This window comes from Stegostoma tigrinum, chromosome 1 (assembly GCF_030684315.1).
Source record: "Stegostoma tigrinum isolate sSteTig4 chromosome 1, sSteTig4.hap1, whole genome shotgun sequence".
NCBI lineage: Eukaryota > Metazoa > Chordata > Chondrichthyes > Orectolobiformes > Stegostomatidae > Stegostoma > Stegostoma tigrinum.
In genome coordinates, this window is record NC_081354.1 from 137,621,066 (window position 1) to 137,640,120 (window position 19,055).

A 19,055-nucleotide genomic window follows, 5' to 3' on the forward strand; every position below is an offset into this window, starting at 1 on the left:
CTGAGTGAGAATTAAAAAGGACCCCTTGAAAATGAAAAAAATAGTCCTCGAGAGAATCTTAAGATGAGCCTTTGGGGAAAAAAAATTTGACTCTTTTCACGTCGATGAAGAATTAGGTCACCATATTAGTGTAGTACTTCGGAAGTGTTGTACTGTCAGAGTGTTGTACTGTCAGAAATGCTGTCTTTTAGAGAAGATGAATTGAAGCCAGCCTGACCTCTAAAGTAGATGAAAACATTCCTATGGAACTACTTCACAGAGGAGCAGGGCAATATTCATCCCTCAGTCAGCTACAACCTGATTAGTGTGTACCTCCTTCAATGTAATAAAGTTTTTCAAGGCATTTCACTGGAATGTTGTAATTCATAATATGACACCATACCCCAAAAGGAAATATTTGGTTAACTGACCAAAAGTTTGGTCAAGGAAGATGGATTCAAAAAGTGCCTTGATGGAGAAAAGTGAGGCAGAGAAAAGGGGGGATTTCCATAGTTAAGAGCCGAAACAACTGAAGGCATAGCCACCAATGATAGATCAATTAAAATCTGAAATGCTGAAAGGGGCAGAATTAGATGAGCGCAAGCATCTTGGGGGCTTGTGTGGCTGGAGGAGATTACAATGATAGGGACATGAAATGCCATTGATGAAACTGAAAAGAAGGAGATGCCCAGTAAAAAAAAACCTGATTGCTAAATAGCTCATGCATACAAAAACTCAGATTATTGTTATAGTATTTTCATATGTACAGGCTGGTTTGTGCAAACTAGCTACTGTGTTTCTGACATTACACAAGTAACTGCACTTCTAAAGAAGCTCATCAGCTATTTAGGTTTTAGGGGTTTCTGAGGTGTAAAGCCATATTCGTTGACAATTCTCATTACAAATTCTTGATTGACAGCAGTGGGATCCTTAGTTTTGCCTGACTTAAAGAGGTAAGAACAACCAATTTTTATGAATTGAGGAGAATTTTATAAATACTTAACAAGCAAGGAAAGCAATATGGAATTTTATACTCTTTCAAAGCCCAGGTTTCCTTGAACTTTGCTGACATAGGCAATACCACTCTTCTTCTGATTCTGATGTTGTGTCATGTTGATCTGTCTCAGAAACATTAATATGTTCTGACTCCTGGTTTCGACATTTAGTGCATTTGTCTGATGTTGACAAACCAGTCTTGAATTGCATCTAAAAATAAAACAAAGAACTGCAGAAATCTGAAACAAAAACAGAAATTGCTGGAGAGCATTCTGAAGAAGGGTCACTGGACATCAAACACCAATTCTGCTTTCTCTCCACAGATGTTGGCAGGCCTGCTGAGTTTTTCCAGCAATTTCTGTTTTTGTTTTTTGAATTACACCAAGTGTGATTAAAATGGACATAATTGTTACCAGATTGTTCAACACCATTACATCATTTAAGAAAAATCTCACAAGTAGCCATCCCAAGTTAATTGTCTGACGAGCAGAAATTCAAACCAAACTCTTTTTAAAAGATAGCCAAAGCAAAATCCTACTGCAAACCAATGTACCATAAAAAGTAACATTACAAATTGCAGCTCTAAAATGTCTCATGACATTCTGTATTCCTAAAATGTGCAAAATAAAAGCAAGTCTTTCATATTTATCTGAATATCATTTTGACTGTTTATCCAAGTGCTTCGTGACAATGTGCAGATGAATTATAGGATAAGTAACATGTATTGCATGTACACAAGAATGTAGTGCAGGATTCCTGGTAAGAGACCAAATAAAAGTATCATTGTAGAACTAACATAATATTTGGTGCATTGGCTGTTTAGGTCATTGCTAACTCTTTTCCCACTGAGTCAGAAGGTGGTATAATCATGCAATTCAATTTACTCAAGTACATAATTTTGGTTCACGCTTTGTTATAGGGCTTAGAGTTTGCAACCTTGCGAAAGATTTTGATGTCATAGAGTAATTTTGTCTTGCAAAGAGATCACTTAGGCCATCACATCCATGTAAAACTATATGCAGTTTCTTCATTTAGGCAGATGTAAAAGATCTTGTGAAATTATTTGAAGAGGTGTGGGGAGGCTTGGTGAATTGCTGTGGCGACAGCAGCCAGCCTGTCATTCATTTAGATCGTGTATGATCCTGACATCATTTTATGTGCAGTTGATTTTTATACTTGGTACTCTTACTAAAGTAAAAATATCAGTTCTACTCTCAAATCTCTTTTGGTAAAGAATTTCCACATGGTTGCTAAAATTTGTATGGAAAGGGTACTTTCTGATCCCTTCTGAATTTAAAAATTTTAAAATTATCGCATCTTGTTTTGGCTACCCCTACCGATCTATCAGTATCCATGCTGGCAAATTACTTAGTCACTTTAACATTTTGATTACATCACCCCTCAAACTTTTAAACTCAATAGAATGCAAATATGTTTTTCCTAGGATGGTGACGGCGAACACGAGGGGGCATAGCTTTAAATTGAGGGGTGAAAGATATAAGACAGATGTCAGAGGTAGTTTCTTTTCTCAGAGAGTAGTAAGGGAATGGAACGCTTTGCAGGCAACGGTTGTAGATTCGCCAACTTTAGGTACATTTAAGTCATCATTAGATGAGCATATGGACATACATGGAATAGTGTAGGTTAGATGGGCTTGAGATCGGTATGACAGGTCGGCACAACATTGAGGGCCGAAGGGCCTGTACTGTGCTGTAATGTTCTATGTTCTGTGTATATATAACTATTGCCATTTTTTCTCTACTGATGATCTGAGCAATATCCTGATTAGGAACTATGGGATATAGCTCAGCCAGCTAGATGATAGTGGGTTGATTAAATTAATTCCAATGGCTCATTGTCTAATCCCCATTCCAGCTGAGAAAGAGCCAGGTCCTGCTTCCTTATCCGACCTGTATTAGAAAGTCAGAGCGCTTTCCTGTGGTTTAGTGAATCATCTGGCAAAAAACTGAAGAAGATAATCTCCTGATAACAACCACAATGTTGGAAATTGGCATTCTGGCTAAATAAGTTGAGATCAGCTAGAGACTTGGCCTATCGAGACAGGGAGAAATGTTTTAAATTGCTTTGTAATGTGGGTGACATGACAAACATCTGCTGAGAATTCAGTCGTAGTTAGAAGACATATGCCATAGCTCCACCCAAATGCAATGAAACTGGATCTTCAAAAGTTTATTTTCCTGAACTTGCAAAATTTGGTCAGATTAATGGAAGGCTTCCACATCAAGCATAATTCTGATATAATTGCCAACTCCTTCTTCTAAGAATTTTCTAGGATGATTTGTTTTAATCCCTTATGAAAAATGATAATTGTGTTCTGAGTTTGGAAGCTCTTACGGTTTATTTTATAATCAATTGACATTGGAAATGTGCAGGCAATAAAATTTGCAGATGTAATTTAAATGGATGATATATGGCTTTTCAAAAATGGTTAAAGATTCCCAGTGTTCTGAGATCACAGATCTACTTTTCAAATACATAGATCTTTAAATGAATTGCAAAATGTGCAGAGATCCATTAAAAGATTGAAATGCTACAATTTTGGGGGAAATAGAATTTCATTACATTCTAAAAAGTTTTGCTTTATTACTTTGGAGCTATCTATTTATGGATGTTGGCACCCTTACAATAAACACTTACAATGCTCAAATTGTTGAATAGAATGTCAGAGTCTAATTTCATGAAAACCTACATTGTTGCTCTGAGGTTGCTGAATCTGAAAGGGAAGAAAAACATGATTACAATTTGTGTTGTAGCTTAGTGCAATGTTGGCAGAATTAGTTTGAAGTGTATTGCAGTGATTTAGTGGGAATACATAAAGAATCATCAAAAGTTTATATATGGTTCCAAAATAGGGTTGGCAAATCTTCTGTGACATTACATAGAAAATTTGCTGTTTCGTATTTAGCTGGACAGTTGTTTATTCTTTATAGTCATAGCACAGTGTAGCCCTTTTACCTGGTCAAGCAAATGCAGGTGATTTGAGTGCCTTGTGAGTACCTGATCTTCTATTAAAATTTATAATGTTATTATTTGGAAACTTAAATTCTAAAGTGGAAGGGCCATACATGCCTTTAAGATAGCTTTGTATTTCTGTATTGTAGGTGTTAAGAATTGGTGGGCATTGATTTTAGTTTTGTTTTGCTCTGTGAGTAGTGATGAGGTTTTTGAGGTTTATTGATGCCTACATGTAATGAGGGTTTACAGCTTTGGAGTAGAGCTTGAGGTGAACAGTTCAGGGCATCAGAAACATGAGTGAAACAGAGAAAAATAGGTTGGTGAGCTAGCAGCAAGGTGTCCTTTGATGCAGTGAGACAAATTTATAACCATCTTGAAGATCAGCCAATATGTGTAGTTTCAGTCAATGTGATAAAGAACTGTTAGCATTGCAATCTCCAAATGTCCTGACCTGAAATGTCAACTTCCTTGTACCTCTGATGCTGCCTGGTCTGCTGTGTTCCTCCAGCTCTACACTGTGTTATCTCTAACTCCAGCATCTGCAGTTCTTAGTATCTCTGAATCTGTATTTGTGATTTTTTTGAAATAAGACCATTTAAAATAATTATTGTATGGTGTGCTATGATGCTTTCTTTTCTTTTTGTTTAATCAACTTTTCTGTTCTTTTGTTTAAAGTACATTGTCTTCCTTGTATAAACAAAGAGCAAAAATAAAAGTTATGATCCATCAAGCCAGATTTTACTCTGAATTGTAAATTATTACCATCCTTTGGAATCATTAGATTAGATTCCCTACAGTGTGGAAACAGGCCCTTTGGCCCAACATTTCCACACTGCCCCTTGGAGCATCCCACCCAGACCCACCCCCCTATAACCCACAGACCCCTGAACACTACGGGCAATTTAGCAAGGCCAATCCACGTAGCCTGCGCATCTTTGGACTGTGGGAGGAAACCGGAGCACCTGGAGGAAACCCACACAGACACAGGGAGAATGTGCAAACTCTGCACAGACAGTTGCCCGAGGCTGGGATTGAACCAGGGCCCCTGGTGCTGTGAGGCTGCAGTGCTAACCACTGAGCCACCCTATATAAAGATTAATCAAAGAGCTGATGGAGCTATCTGTACATTTATTGGTTTATGAAATAAAAATGTATCCTGCAAAGGTTTGTGTTCAGCTTTTAACTGTGAAAATGTTATGTCAGTAATGTGTTATTATTTAAAGTTTGACATCTGTTCTTAACAGACAGATGTTAATTCAAAAGCACATAGACATGAAAAACAGATTTTCCTATACAATATTAAAACTTCACTCCACAAATCTTGTTAATTAAAGTCTCAATTTTTAGCAACTATTTAATGTCAATATTTAATCTTGAAACTGTCCATATACTCATTTATAGTGTAAATATCCTTACATGCAAGTTGGTTAGGCACAATAGAACCCAGGTTTTCATTTTGAAGGTATGCAATGGGTGTGGGAATACTTCCCAAAGTCACGATCCCATCTGTACTGCAAACAAAAAATGCTGGAAATCACAACAGATCAGGCAACATCTGTGGAGAAAGACCAAGCTAACGTTCCAAATCTAGATGATTCTTCACCAGAGTCGATTTGTTCCCACAATCCCATCTGTGACTCACAGTGCCACTGATGTTTTCATGATGGGAAGGTGGGAATGGACTAGAATTGGGGAGGCTGAATTGGAGGTAGGCCAAGGCTTGTTTTCATTCTCTGTGACATTGACCCAGTTCTCAAGAACAGTGTGACCCTGGCCCATCTCATTCATCCCATACTTCCTCACACTGTGCCCTCATATATTTTCAGCACAAACACCTGATTCACTCACCTAATACCCATGGTAAAAGCAACCACAATATCGGTAAAATATTGGATAGCTTTTGAAGAATACAAAGTCAAAATTCTTTTAGCGTAGCTCAGCGAAAATGCTGAAGTCTTTTTTTTTATCTCTTAACAACTCTGCCCACAATTCCTAATGATGTTTGAAAGACATCTATGAATTTATTGAAGGAAGATATAAACAAAATCTCCTGTGTTGAACCTATCAAAGGTTTTAAAGACAGCCAAAAGCTCGCGAGCTGTAAATGTTTTGAAGCAGCCTAACAGATGGCTGAGTTGAATTTTAAAAGCAGTGAAAGCTCAGCCTTCTTTCAAAGTTTTGCAACAATCAAAGGACTAAACTGGATATCAAAACCAGCGAAAGCTCATCCAGCTGTCAAACGTTTGGTCAGAGGCCTCCAGTCTGAACAACAACCCTTTACAACCACCCTCTATCTCCTACTGTCGAGCCTATTTGGCATCCAAAGTAACTTTCCTTGGATCCCATTTGATCAAACCTTACTAACCAGTATACTGCGCAGAACCTTGTCAATGTCCTTGCTAAGGTCCATCTACTGTTCTACCTTTATTTATCATCTTGGTCACCTCTTCAAAAAACTGAATCAAAATTTGTGGGACATGATTTCCCACACACAATGGCATGCTAATTATCCTTAAACAGCCATCATCATTCCACATGCATGTACACCCTATCTCTCACAATCCCCTCCAACAACTTACCCACCACTCACTTTCGGCTGACTGCTATGTAGTTACCTGGCTTTTCCTGGCAGACTTTCTTAAAAAAGTGGCACAACATCGTGGGCTGAAGGGCCTGTTCTGTGCTGTACTGTTCTATGTTCTATGTTCTAATATTAGACTCTGTTCAGTCTTCCAGCATGTCACCTGTGGCTATTGATTATACAAATATCTCCCCTAGGAGTCCACAATTTCTTTCCTAGCTTCCCACAATGTCCTGGGATACACCTAATCAGGTCCCAGGGATTCACCTATCTTTACGCATTTTAAGAGCTCCAGCACCTCCTTGTCTGTCATGTGGACTCTAAGCTTTCATGTCTTTCTCTATGGTAAATACTGATGTGAAATATATGTTTAGGATCTCATCTATCTCCTATGATCCCAGACATAGACAGCCCTGTCGATCTTTAAGAGGCCCTATTCTGTCCCTGGTTACTCTTTTGCCTTTAATAAACTTGTAGAATCTCTTTGAATTCTCCTTGGCCTGATCTGCTAAACTATCTCATGTTCCCATTTCACCATCCTGATTTCCCCCTGAAGTGTACTCCTACACCCTCTCTATTCCTCAATGGACTCACTTGATCCCAGCTGTCTGTCCCTGACTTGTGCTGCCTCCTTTATCTTGATCAAAACATCAGTATCTCTAGTTATCCAGTGTTCCATAGTCCTGCCGGCTTTGCTGTTCAAGAAGTAATAATTGATACTGTATGAACAAAAGGTGCCGATTAATAGGCAATCCAGCTCTTATCATTTGAGGTGTTGTCATTGAAGAATCTGCCAGGACACTATTGCACCTCATCTTTTTGGTTAGTTCAAAACATGCATAATGCTTGGACATGTTTATTTCTCATGCAGAAGACAAGATATGTGGAAGACACAAAGCTTTACCATCATATTTCTTTTCTCAGCAATGCACAAGTTTCACAATGCTCATCAATCCCTTTGCCAATTACCAGACGTCAGAGGTGACAACCTGACAATCACATTATTTAATGGTCACCTATCTTTTCAAATTAAAGTCTTGTCATCACCCTCTGCTTTACTATTATGTATTTTATTATGACATGTGAAGTCCGCAGCATCTTTTGTACTTAACATTCACATTCATGTTCTTGTGATGGTGCACCAAGTTGTGTGAATCATGCTGCCTTCCAAAACCACCCCACGTGCATGAAAGTTGCTAAAGATCAAAATTCCACAATACTTTTGGTAATGTTAGGACATATGTATGCAGGCTCTTGACTCACAGTTGTACAGTACACTGATGAAAGTTGCCAGAACCAGATTGGGAGTTCATATCCTGGGTTTGAGTCCTGAGTATGATTTCTGAGACTTGCTCAATGCACCATGACACAACAGTTCAGGTCCACTCCATTCCCATTCATGGACTTTGTTCCAGGAGGTGTAACTCCTTGTGCATACAGATTTATTTTCAATTTTTGACTTTTCATTAAATACACAGAACATTAAGCATGATTCCCATTCTCAGACCTCACCCTAACATTTCAAGCTGTCTATTTCTGCCTTGTTTTGGTCCACACTCAAATCTCAGTTGAACTGTTTGTGGTTGTGATTGATTATCCATTCAATATTGGGATTGGTTTACCTATCTTACTTTTATATTTCATGGCCATACATTGGCTGGTTTTAAACTTAATCCAATAATTCCTCTTGCCCCTTCACATTATAACCAAATATGATCCTTCAACCTCCATGGCTGATATTGTGTCTCCGATGTCAAATCCCACCCTGACTCATCGCTTCATTACTTTCCTGCCTCACCTTAAGTTTTGGACTCTTGGTGGACTTCCTCAAAAATGCCACAATCTTCACGATCTCTTGATATACTGGTTCCTGATTTTGTCCTTTCATATTACTCCCCTCATCCATAAAAACATCAACATCACATAAGTATCCAGTCATTATTCCTTTCCAGAGATAATGGGAACCGCAGATGCTGGAGTATCCGAGATAACAAAGTGTGGTGCTGGATGAACAGAGGCCAAGCAGCATCTTAGGAGCACAAAAACTGACATTTCAGGCCTAGACCCTTCATCGGCCCAAAACGTCAGCTTTTGTGCTCCTGAGATGCTGTTTGGCCTGCTGTGTTCATCCAGCTCCACACTTTGTTACCTCCCATTATTCCTTTCCACTTTATTTCCAATTTCCTGTACTATATGACTGTGTTGGCCTCAAGATTTCCTTGTAGCCAGCTTCTGCTTATGTTTGTTTCTGCTTATGGTTCCTTTATTTCATTGACTGGTTGGTGTTTCAACTGGTTTACGAGTTTATTTCATCACAACCAAAGGTAGCATTTACTTTTATGGCATCCAGTGCTATACTCATTTTTTTTTATAATTTTCAGTTGTTTCATGGATCTGTTGGTTCTGTGAATGCTCCTGCTCCAAAAAATTATTAATTTACTTGGAGCTACATTGTGCTACAATAGTCTTCAATTTTCTTTCCTTTTTCAAACTGAAATTTTAGTTTATTCTTATTATTTCCATACTGCTGGAGTAGCTTCTTCGGACGTTTAACAAGAAAGTTCAAAATTATGAAATATTTTGTCAGCGTAAATATTGAGGAACTGTTTCCAGGGGTGAGGGGGATTGAGCTGAGAGTGGGGAGCGTAATGGAGGTTGTTTGGCGTCCGTGCCTGAATCTAACTTATTTGACAAATGAAGAAGAAATCATTTCAAATAGCAAATTGCTACAGTCTAGAATGCACTGTCTGAAAGAAGGATAGAAACAGATACAGGGTAGAATTATTGCCCCCACATTCAGAGCACGAAGCCGCAAAATATTTGATCCCACAAACCAAGCCTGGGAGAACTTGGCCTGAAAGTTAGAGAAGTCAGGCCGGGTGATCCCACCTCATCACAGCTCTCACTAAGGCTCCTTTGACAGCACCTGCCAAAGTCATGAACACTGCCAACGAGAAGGTTAAAGGACATGCAAATACTGTCACCTGCGATTTATCTGAAAACCACACCCCACCCTGATTTAGAAATATCTTATCATTTCAGTGTCACTTGGTCAAAATTCTGGAACCCCCTCCTAACAGAATTGTGGCTATATCTGCACCAAAAGGATTGCAATCTTTTCAAGAGCATTTAGGGATGATAGTAAATGATGGCCTAACCAGGAAAGTCCAACACATTCCCCACATTCCAACCATGCCAAACCATAGCATCGTCTACCCTTCAGAACCTCTTAAACACTCATTCTCTTCATATTAACCTACCCCATACCAACTGTGCCAACACAGTCAATGTCGAACTTTGGTAGACCACAGGACTCATGCCGTGATGATATAATGTAAAATATTAAGTCTTCATTCCAGCCTTCAGTTAAAACAGACACTTGAACACATAAAAAGTACTGTATTTAATTTACTTCAACTACATAACCACTTATAACAACAGACATTTCATTCAAATGTATAATTCCTTTTAACAACAATCACTGGAGTTCATAGTTCACTTCAGAGTGTGTGTAATCATTTGGAGCCATCAATCAAATTTTAAAATGGCAAACATTCAATTATAGTAATGGAAGCCTATAAAGTAAGTCATGAGTATTTGAGGAACTGGAGTAACGAAGTGGTGTCTAAAGAACACTACCAAGAAACATAAAAAGACTTTGCTGAACATAGGTTGAATTATAACAAGGGTATAGAAAAGAATAATTAGGAAGAAATTAAAATAAAGAAGTATAGAATTAATTTACATGTCGATTGGTTGAACCAGGTCAGTCAAAGCAGACTTGAGGAGGAGTTCATTAAATGCATCTGCAGTAGCTTTCTTGAACAGTCTGTAATGGAACCGACGAAGGTGGAAGCTTTCCTAGATCTGGTGCTGTATAACGAGACAGGGATAATTAATGATCTCAGTTAGGGATCCTCTGAGAAGGAATGATCACACTATGGTTGAATTTTGAATACAGATGGAAAGTGAGAAGATAGAATCCAATACCAGAGTCCTGTGCTTAAACAAAGGAGACTACAATAGGATGAGGGAGGAGTTGGCTAAAGTAGGCTGGAAACAAAGAGTCAATGGTGGGACAGTTGAGGAACAGTGGAGGACATGCAAAGCAATTTTTCAAAGTGCTCAAAAAATATACATATATCAGCGAAAAGGAAGCACTGTAGGAAAAGGGGTAATCAGCCATGGATGTCTAAGGAAATAAGGCAGGCCATCAAATTGAAAGATAAGGCATACAAAGCGGTAAAGACCGGTGGGAAACTAGAAGATTGGGAAAACTTTAATGGTCAACAGGAAACCACAACAAAGTCTATAAAGAAAGGTAAGGTGGATTATGAGACTAAACTAGCTCAGAATACAATGACAGCAAAAGTTGCTATAATTATATAAAATGAAAAAGGAATGACTAAGGTAAACATTGGTCCTTTAGTCGATGAGAAGGGGGATTTAATAATGGGAAATGAGAAAATGGCAGTGGCATTGAACAGTTATTTTGTGTTAGTCTTACAGTGGAGGGCAGAAAAAAAATCTTGCCAGTAATTGATGACAAAGAGACTAAAGTAGGTGAGGACCTAGAAATGATCATAATCGTGAAAGAGGTGGTGTTAGGCAAGCTAATGGAGCTAAAGGTAAACAAGTCTCCTGGCTCTGATGGAATGCATCCCTGGGTACTAAAAGAGATGGTGGGAGCAATAGCAAATGCACTCGTGGTAATTTTCTAAAATTTGCAGGACTTTAGGGTAGTTCCAGCAAATTGGAAAGCAACCAATGTGACACCACTGTTCAAAAAAGGGGTTAGACAAAAATGGGGATTTATAGGCCGTTTAGCTTAACTTCTGTAGTGGGGAAAATGTCTGAGTCTATCATTAAGGAAGAAATAGCAAGACATCCAGATAAAAATTGCCCCATTGGGTAGATGCAGTCTGGGTTCATGAAAGACAGGTCATGCTTGACTAATTTGCTGGAATTCTATGAAGACATTACAAGCATGGTGGACAATGAGAACCCAGTAGATATAGTGTACCTGGATTTCCAAAAGGCATTTGATAAGGTGCTGCACAATAGGCTACTGCATAAAGTAAAGGTGCACTGAATTACAGGCAATGTATTGGCATGCAATAAGGATTGGTTAACTAAGTGGAAGCAAAGAATGGGAATAAATGAGTGTTTTTTCTGGTTGGTGAATGGTGACCAGTGGTATGCCTCAGGGATCAGTGTTGGGACCGCAATTGTTTACAATTTATGTAGATGATTTAGAGTTAGGGACCAAGTGCAGTATGTCAAAGTTTGCAGATGATACTAAGTTGAGTGGTAGAGCTAAGTGTGTAGAGGATACGGAAAGTTGGCAGAGGGATATAGATAGCTTAAGTGAATGGGCAAAGGTTTGGCAGATGGAATTCAATATTTATAAATGTGAAGTCATCCATTTTAGTAGGAATTACAATAAAAAGAGACAATGACTTGAGCAGTAAAATATTGCAGCATGCTGCTTGCAGAGGGACCTGGGTCTCCTTGTGCATGAATTGCAGAAGATTTTGTTTGCAGGTGCAACAGTGAATTAAGAAGGCAAATGAACTTTTGTCCTTCATTGTAGAGGGATGGAGTGTAAAAGCAGGGAGGTTATGTTGCAGCTGTACAAGTTGCTGGTGAGGCCACACCTGGAGTACTGTGTGCAGTTTTGGTCTCTTTAATTGAAAAAGGATGTACTGGCACTGGAGGGGGTGTAGAGGAGATCACTAGGTTGACTCCGGAGTAAAGAGGCTTGGTTTATGAGGAAAGGCTGAATAAACCGGGATTATCTACTGTTTGTAATTTTTATTAATGACTTGGATGAGGGGATTGAAGGATGGGTCAGCAAGTTTGCAGACAACACAAAGGTCGGAGGTGTCATTGACAGTGTAGAGGGCTGTTGAAGGCTGCAGCGGGACATTGACAGGATGCAGAGATGGGCTGAGAGGTGGCAGATGGAGTTCAACCTGGATAAATGCGAGGTGATGCATTTTGGAAGGTCGAATTTGAAAGCTGAGTACAGGATTAAGGATAGGATTCTTGGCAGCGTGGAGGAACAGAGGGATCTTGGTGTGCAGATACATAGATCCCTTAAAATGGCCACCCAAGTGGACAGGGTTGTTAAGAAAGCATATGGTGTTTTGGCTTTCATTAACAGGGGGATTGAGTTTAAGAGTCGTGAGATCTTGTTGCAGCTCTATAAAACTTTGGTTAGACTGCACTTGGAATACTGCGTCCAGTTCTGGGCGCCCTATTATAGGAAAGATGTGGATGCTTTGGAGAGAGTTCAGAGGAGGTTTACCAGGATGCTGCCTGGACTGGAGGGCTTATCTTATGAAGAGAGGTTGACTGAGCTCGGTCTCTTTTCATTGGAGAAAAGGAGGAGGAGAGGGGACCTAATTGAGGTATACAAGATAATGAGAGGCATAGATAGAGTTGATAGCCAGAGACTATTTCCCAGGGCAGAAATGGCTAGTACGAGGGGTCATAGTTTTAAGCTGGTTGGTGGAAAGTATAGAGGGGATGTCAGAGGCAGGTTCTTTACGCAGAGAGTTGTGAGAGCATGGAATGCGTTGCCAGCAGCAGTTGTGGAAGCAAGGTCATTGGGGTCATTTAAGAGACTGCTGGACATGCATATGGTCACAGAAATTTGAGGGTGCATACATGAGGATCAATGGTCGGCACAATATTGTGGGCTGAAGGGCCTGTTCTGTGCTGTACTGTTCTATGTTCTATGTTCTATATTCAGTGGAATTTAGAAGAAAGAGGGGAAATCTTCCTTTACTCATTCATGGGACGAGGGCATTGTTGGCCACAAAGCACTTATTGCCCAGAGGGCAGTTCAGAGTCAACCACATTGCTGTGGGTCTGGAGTCACACGTAGGCCAGACCAGGTAAGAATGGCAGTTTCCTACCCTAAAGGACATTAGTGAACCAGATGGGTTTTTCCAACAGTCGACAATGGATTCATGATCATTAGACTCTTAATTTCAGATAGTTATTGAATTCAAATCCCACTGTCTGTCATGTTGGGATTCGAACCAAGGTCCCCAGAGCATTATCTGGATCTCTGGATTAATGGTCCAGTGATAATACCGCAAGGCCAGCGTCTCCCCTCCTGATCTTATAGAAACATTTTTAAAAATTATGGATGGAAGACACAAGATAGAAGTAGGAAGGATGTTTCCACCAGCAGGTGAAACTAGAACTAGGGGACATAGTCTCAAAGTTAGTCGGACCAGATTTGGGACCGAATTGAGGAAGAACTACATCACCCAAAGGCTTGCAAATCTGTGGAAATCCCTGACCAGTGAAGTAGTTGAAGCTACCTCATTGAATGTTTTTATAGCTAAGGTAGATAATTTTTTGAATAGTAAATAAATTAAGCGTTTCGGTGAGAGGGTGGGTAAGTGGAGCTGAGGCCATGAAAAGATCAGCCATAATCATATTGAATGGCAGAGCAGGCTCAAAGGGCCAGATGACCCACTCCCGCTCCTGGCTCATATCTTTAAAGAAAACGGCTTTTTAAAAAATCTTGCAAGAAACATTGCTCTCTCAAAAGAAAACAAAGGGAATAGGCATTTAGACAGCAAATGAGAAACAGGTATATTGATAAAAAACAAAGGGAACAAACAAAACACAGGAATCAACTGTTGCAAAAGACAGCACAAACAGGCATTTAACTAAAAGCAGAAGAAGTAGACCTTTAAGAATAGGCAGAGAAAAACATCATAAAATGAGGGTTTAATAAACAAAGTGATAAAAGAAAAACAGGGTTCAGTGGTGATAATAAGAGAACAAATAATGTGAAAAGAATTTGCACCAGGACTTGGAAAAAAAATCATGGAAAAAGAGCACAACTTAGCTTTTCGAACAGGCTATGCCTTTTCAACGTATACTTTTGTTTTAATTTTTCACTGCCTTGGACTGTGTCTATCCTTTTTCCTGTTGATAATATTTTATCATAGTTCGTTTTCCACTCAGCCTTCTGCTTCAATTCTAAGAAGCTTCACTGCTGTTATTTTTGTATTCAGCCTGGACTTTCCCCACTTCCCATCATATTAATTTAAGACCTGCCCACTGCTCTATTTGTCATCCCTGATGTCCCAGAACTAACTCCAGCGCCCCAAGAGCGTGTAATTTTCTTTCTCCTGCTGCATGAGCCCTGAAGCCATACATGAGCTTTACCAATCTTCCTTTACTCAACTTTTCCAATGCCTTTCATAGGGGCAAATCCAAGATGAGCATTCTTGAAGTCTTATTTTTCAATTTACTGCCCATTTCCTAAAATTTTATCTGCAAACCCTCAGACATACTTGAGTTATCTCTTTGCTCCAAAATGGACTATGAATTTTGTGTGCTCTTCCTCACATTCTAGAATAACTTTCCCATGTAATCAGGAACGTCTTTCACGCTGTCGCACGTGAGACCTCATTATACCAGGGACTCATCTACAGGCTACATGTTTGGGAAGATGTTTTTGGAGCTGGGAAGAGCAACTGAATTTCTGACCTTTGTATTTTACAAGTTGGCCATTAAACTATAAGGGTCCAGAATTCAAGGAAATTTTTGTTGGTCAATTAGAAAGCTTTGCTAAAGGAAAACCTAAACTTTTTATTAATGGCACTCAGAGGCGATCTCGTTCTTTTCCTGTTCCTAAAATGAAAACGTAAAGAAAAGTTCAAAAACTTGCAGATTTGTGCATACCCTGGCTTCTCTGCCCATTAAAATGGCCTTGTGGGAATGCCAATTTGCTAACTCAGTGTGATGTGCACTCTGCCTACTGTGAGTAGCCAACACATGATGTTTTATTTGATCAACCAATCTTTGCTTGCAAATTCTAAAACAAAATGTTAGATGTGTTAGGAATCAACATTTGATGCAAAATGGAATAATAATTACTGTTTATCTTGTGGTGCTATTTAATTTTCCACTTGGTTTCTGTTTCTGTTTTATTACAGGAGTTACTGGATTAGTGAGCATTGATGAAAATGGTGATAGAGACATCGACTTTAGTCTGTGGGACATGGCCAACATAGAAACTGGTGAATATAAGGTTAGTATTTTGTAGTATGTTTATGACTGATGTGTAAATATTTGTTTCTCAAGTGTGGCTTGGATAAACTGGAACAACAGAGATGCTCTCCTATTTTCAATGCATGCCCCCCTGAGTAAACATGGAATTACTAAACTTACGTTCATATATATTTAAATTTAAAAATCTCTTTGTTACCATGGTTACATAAACCTGCTCTTTATTTAGAAGGAAGCCTTAGGATGGAAGAATAGTCTCTCACAGCGGTCCAACAGAATAGAAATTAAGTGTGAAAATAGGACGTGGGATGTAGACCAAAGCTCACCGGATCATATTAGAATACTTGAGACTATTTTGCACTGATAGGATGTAACCCTGTCAAGAAATGTTTCCTGCAAAATGCAATGAACTCTGACTTCACCATCAATCTCAAGTTCAGCTTCATTCAGATAATTGAAGTAAACTAGTGGTAGACTGGAAACGATTCAGTTTGGTGTCTTATTTGCTAAGATGGGGGAGATATTGAACAACTAGAAGATTTAAAAACCAAAAAGAAGGTAAATTGCTAAGCATCATTTTAGCTGTGAAAAATTCACTTGGTGATTGCACTGAAGCATATATGATCCTGAGGGAGCATAACAGATTGGGTACCAAGCGGAAGTTTCATGAAGTGTGGGAATGAGAATGAAAGGACACATTTTAGGACCAAGACATGTTAAAGGAAGAGATGAGGAAAGTTTTTAATCTCTTAAAGGGCTGTTAGTCTGTGGGGTACTCTTCCTCAAGAATTAGTAAGGGCTGCATCATTGAATTTTTTCAAGGCTGGGCTTAGGTTTTTGTTAGAAAAAGGCATCAACATTTAACAGATGGTGGTGGGTTAGACTGGGAGGTGGAATTGAGATCACCATCTAATCAGCCATGATGTTGTTGAGTGGAGCAGTCGGCTGGAAACGTTGAATGACATACTCCTGCTCTTAAGTTGAATGTTCCTACATTATTATCATCGTAGATTCATATGTCAGGAACTTGGCCACAGAAGTCAGGATGGACAGGAAAATTCTTTCAAACGCACTGAAATAGGGGCTCAAAGTGAGCTGATGACAGATAGAGAAAATGAGGGCCTGTGCAGCGACTGCCGTTCTATTCAGAACATAGCCCTTTGGATTTGGAAGATCACATATTGACCTTTAAGTGGGAATGCTCTAACATTATTGGGTTAACCGTAAGCCAAATACAACGGGACAGAATCTTCCTAGCCCTTGATGGACATGGGTGATGGCACTAGCTATAGGAAAAAAATGATCAGAATGGAAAATCTAGAATTTAATGGCAAGAATGAACAGTATGATTTTCCACTCGAGGCTTTGACTGCAAGACTAGAATCTCACTGGTGACCACCCCCACTTCCTACCTACACTCACCTTTACTAGCCTCATCCCTGCCTCCTTGACTGGTCCATCTTCTCTCCCATCTATACGCTCCACTATCCACTGCCCACACTTCCCTATTTATTTCAGAGCCCCCCTCCCCTCCCACATTTCTGAAGAAGAGTCCAGACCCGAAACGTCAGCTTTCCTGCTCCTCTAATGCTGCCGACCCGCTGTGTTCCTCCAGCTCCACACCTATACACCTAGGCGTGCTGCTCCTGCACCTCCCTTATAATTGTACTCCTTATTTTGTATTTTTCTACCCACCAAATACATTATTTCACACTTCTTTGCATTGAACTTTATCTGCCATCTACTCACTCTAATGAGTTCTGTACTGTTCCCCTCAGTTTACAACACTTTCAAGTTTCATGGCATCCATATACCATGCCTGCAAACCAAGATTTAGATCTTTAATATATGCTAGACTGGCACAGTGGTACAGTGGTTAGCACTGCTGCCTCCCAGTGCCATGGACCAGGGTTTGATTTCATCCTTGGGTCACTGTCTATGTGGAGTTTGCATATTGTCCCTGTGTCTGCAGGGGTTTCCATCAGCTGCCACAGTTTTCCCCAACAGTCCAAAGATGAACGGTTAGGTGGATTAGCCATGCTAAATACATGGTTACAGGAATAAGGAGATGGTGTAGTTCTGGATGGGATGATGTTTGGAGGGTCACTGCAGACTTGATGGGCCAGATGATTTCTTTCTGCACCGTGTGGATTCTATGATTCTAAGAGAAAGGGTCCCAATGTTGACGTCTGGAGAGCTCCACCACAAATCATCCATGAGCCCGCAAAATATCCATTCACCAATCACTCAGTCAACTTTCTGTCCAACTTGCCACTCTCTGTTAGATTCCATGACCTATAACCTTTCTCACATGCCTCTCTGTATTGTAGTGTATCGAATACCTTCTGGATGTTCATGAACACCACATCCACAGTATTACCTTAATCATTTCTGTTAACTCTTTAAATACTTCCAGAATGTTAGTTAAACACAATTTCCCCTTTAGAAATCCATGCTGGATCTTCCTAACTGACCTATTATTTTTCCATGCGATGACTAATCCTGTCTCAAGGAAATAGTGGGGAATATTCCATCATATTCTTGACTTGTGCTTGTAGATGGTGGACAGGCTTTGGAGAGTCAAGAGATGAGTTACTCACCCGCAGTATCTCAGTCTGACCTGCTGCTGTAGCCGCTGCGTTTATGTGGTGGGTCCAATTGAGTTTCTGGTCAATGATAATCCCCAGGATGTTGATAGTGAGAGATTCAGTGATGAGGTGGAACAAATGCATCAGAAGGCCTGGGACGAGTAGCAATTTTCAGCAGTTGATGAACAGCTTCCATGTGAAACAATTACAGCTGAAGCTACCTGTTGAGGAGATCCAGGAGGCCCAGAGTCTGTTGCCCTACGTGCCATTTCCTCCAGATGAGTGAGGTGCATTCAGCCACAAACTACAGATATCCCGTGGCGCCATTACAAAATGGTGTTACCTGACGGAGTGAGACCTCTAACCTGAACGGGGTTGGTGTCCATTCTAAATGGATAGATGTCAAGATGACAGCTGTATTGAATTTTTATGCAACTGGCTGCCTTCAGAAGGACACTCGTGACTCCCCACCCACACATATTTCAAGGCTGTGACCCATACAGTTTGTACCAAATCATGTTGACTCATCTTGTTTCCCTGCATCAGAACCAGTGCTGCGGCCAGGGCAGTCGGCTTTGCCAACATAGCTGGTTTCTCCCAGGAACGGTGCTATAGGCTGTGCGTAAATCACATTGCAAGCACAATATCACAGTGCAATAGAACAGGCTTTGATTCCATCAATGCAAAAATCATCTCTGATCATTGGTGCTCCTTCTCAGAGGTTTGTGCCAAGTACTCTGGAAGCTGCCGTGGTGCCTATACCCTTGAGAGCTTCACTAGAAGGGCCAGATACCTTGCTAGGATGGGGGCTTCAGGAGACAAGGACTACCCTCTGCAACAATAGCTCACAACTCCACTATGTAATCCCTGACTGAAGCCAAGCATCAGTATGA

The 19,055-nt window shown here is 40.0% G+C and overlaps 1 protein-coding gene across 1 annotated transcript in view; it reads left to right on the forward strand.

Moving 5' to 3' along the window:
* The window catches only part of npr2 (natriuretic peptide receptor 2), a 159,475-nt gene that overhangs the window by 44,042 nt on the left and 96,378 nt on the right, over positions 1-19,055 (forward strand). Inside the window, exon 5 of the mRNA XM_048527762.2 lies at positions 15,502-15,596. Coding sequence (XP_048383719.1) covers positions 15,502-15,596 — 95 coding nt within the window. The remainder of the gene's footprint in view (positions 1-15,501; positions 15,597-19,055) is intronic.